We start from the raw sequence: 1,761 nt of genomic DNA, 5'->3' as shown, positions 1-1,761 counted from the left end.
TGCACCTTAAGAAAAGCCTGCGTTGGACGTGATTGGCAAAGACATTATTCTATCCTTGGTACCCTGCCGTTCCGGGATTACAGTGACGTCACGCTGATACCCTTGCATGGATGAATGCTAAAGAACTATAGAGCCACAAATAATAGCACAAGCAGAGTCCATATCTTGCAAGTCTTACGTTATCCTTTAAGCCTCCTTCAGCTAACACAACAACAAATTTTTTTTTGCACTTAATGACGCTTAATTTCATTTCTTATCGGGTCCTTGGGGGGGATTATTCATTCATATAAAACAATCTGCAGCTGGTGCCAGCCTAAAGTCTCCCTCCTATGAGTGAAGTCATCTATTATTGAGCGAAAGGCCGTGCGTGGAAATGTGTGTAAGACGGTGGATTTGAAGTAGAATTGGTTGCAATCGATCAAGGGTGAAGAATATTGCTGATGGTAACAAAAGAAGCAGCTATGTCTTTCTCGCAATTTGGATACCCTTACAATGCAACTTCACAGGTAAGCCACTTTGCTTTTTATTTATCCTAAGTTCTGTGTACACACTCTCTCACACACACACTCAATTGGCTTTTTTTTTTGTTTCACATTTTCTTTTATTTCGCTATAGCCGGAGCAAGTCTCTCTGTAAGAAACATTCATGAGTGAGTGACTGCTTTGACAGTATTGACAGCTTTTTTTTCGCGTGGCGCTTTTGTTGTTGAACCAAATATCGATATACACACACCCGTGTCCAATTACACTGAATTATGAATGAACTCACGTGTTTTTTCTGATGACAATAGAGATGAATGTCACCTATTGCTCACTGCGAGGTGTAATTGGGCTGGAGCGCATGCTGTACACATTTGGAAACTTTCTATTTAGATCACTGAGACGGGTGGGATGTTAGACAAATGTCATTGTCTTAAGAGCTTTTAAAACTCGATCAAAGTGGTTTATTTACATTTTCAGACACTATTATTGCGCCTAATGACAAGTTCGGGGAAGTTATGTTAAGTGATCAAGGGACAAAAGTTACTCTCATGGAAAAGTTGTCACCCAACTTTTATCTTCATAATATTTTGGAGCGTTCAGTAGATTATATTTAAAATTCTAATCTTTTAAATTTGAAATAAGGTGGTGATTTACTTGACATTACTTTAGATTTTTCTCTGAAGTAAAACATTTCTAATCGATGATAAACTGGAGCAGGTCACTTTTACGCACGGACTGCGTCTTTTTTCACCTTGATATCCAGTGGAAAAAATATCCTTCCGATTACATTGACTTTAATATAAATTATAGTTTTTATTTTAAAAAGATGACAATAAGGTGATATTGGTTATTATACTTCTTTACAATGTAAGCTACTTTCTCTCATTCCAGGAATTCTCTGAAAAGTGACTTACCTTGAATAAAAGCAGGTCACAAGTTAAGATAATGACGCCTGGGTTATGATAAGTGAACTGATGTGAACTAAAAACAAACGAAACCAGCTCACATTTCCACTCGTTTTAAAATGTCAAGACTCAACACTGGACTGAGCATCTTAACTCAGATCTCTTTTTGCAGTGCTTCACCCACAGTCAGATACAGGCAACAAGATAAGAGCTGAAACAGCCAATGACCATGTTTATCCACGATTCTCTTCATGCAGTTTTTCGTGTCGGCAAACCCCAGTACGACTTGCTGCGATTCGATTTCCAGGTCGGTCTCTGACGGGACAGGCGGCTCCCAGACCGCCGCTGCCGCCGCCGCCGCCGCCGCCTCCTTC

At 39.8% G+C, this 1,761-nt stretch overlaps 1 protein-coding gene across 1 annotated transcript in view; it reads left to right on the top strand.

Annotated features, from left to right (window-relative positions):
* The first annotated feature begins 440 nt into the window (after window positions 1-440).
* The window catches only part of irx6a (iroquois homeobox 6a), a 5,908-nt gene continuing 4,587 nt past the window's right edge, over window positions 441-1,761 (top strand). The window contains exons 1-2 of the mRNA XM_035652436.1: window positions 441-506; window positions 1,645-1,726. Of these exons, the coding sequence (XP_035508329.1) occupies window positions 441-506; window positions 1,645-1,726 (148 nt within the window). The remainder of the gene's footprint in view (window positions 507-1,644; window positions 1,727-1,761) is intronic.

The sequence above is a fragment of the Morone saxatilis genome, unplaced genomic scaffold, assembly GCF_004916995.1.
Source record: "Morone saxatilis isolate NCDOM2014 unplaced genomic scaffold, NCSU_SB_2.0 Contig11, whole genome shotgun sequence".
In the NCBI taxonomy this organism is placed as follows: Eukaryota; Metazoa; Chordata; class Actinopteri; family Moronidae; genus Morone; species Morone saxatilis.
Note: the sequence above shows the minus strand (reverse complement) of the source record. Positions and strands in the feature narration are given on the sequence as shown.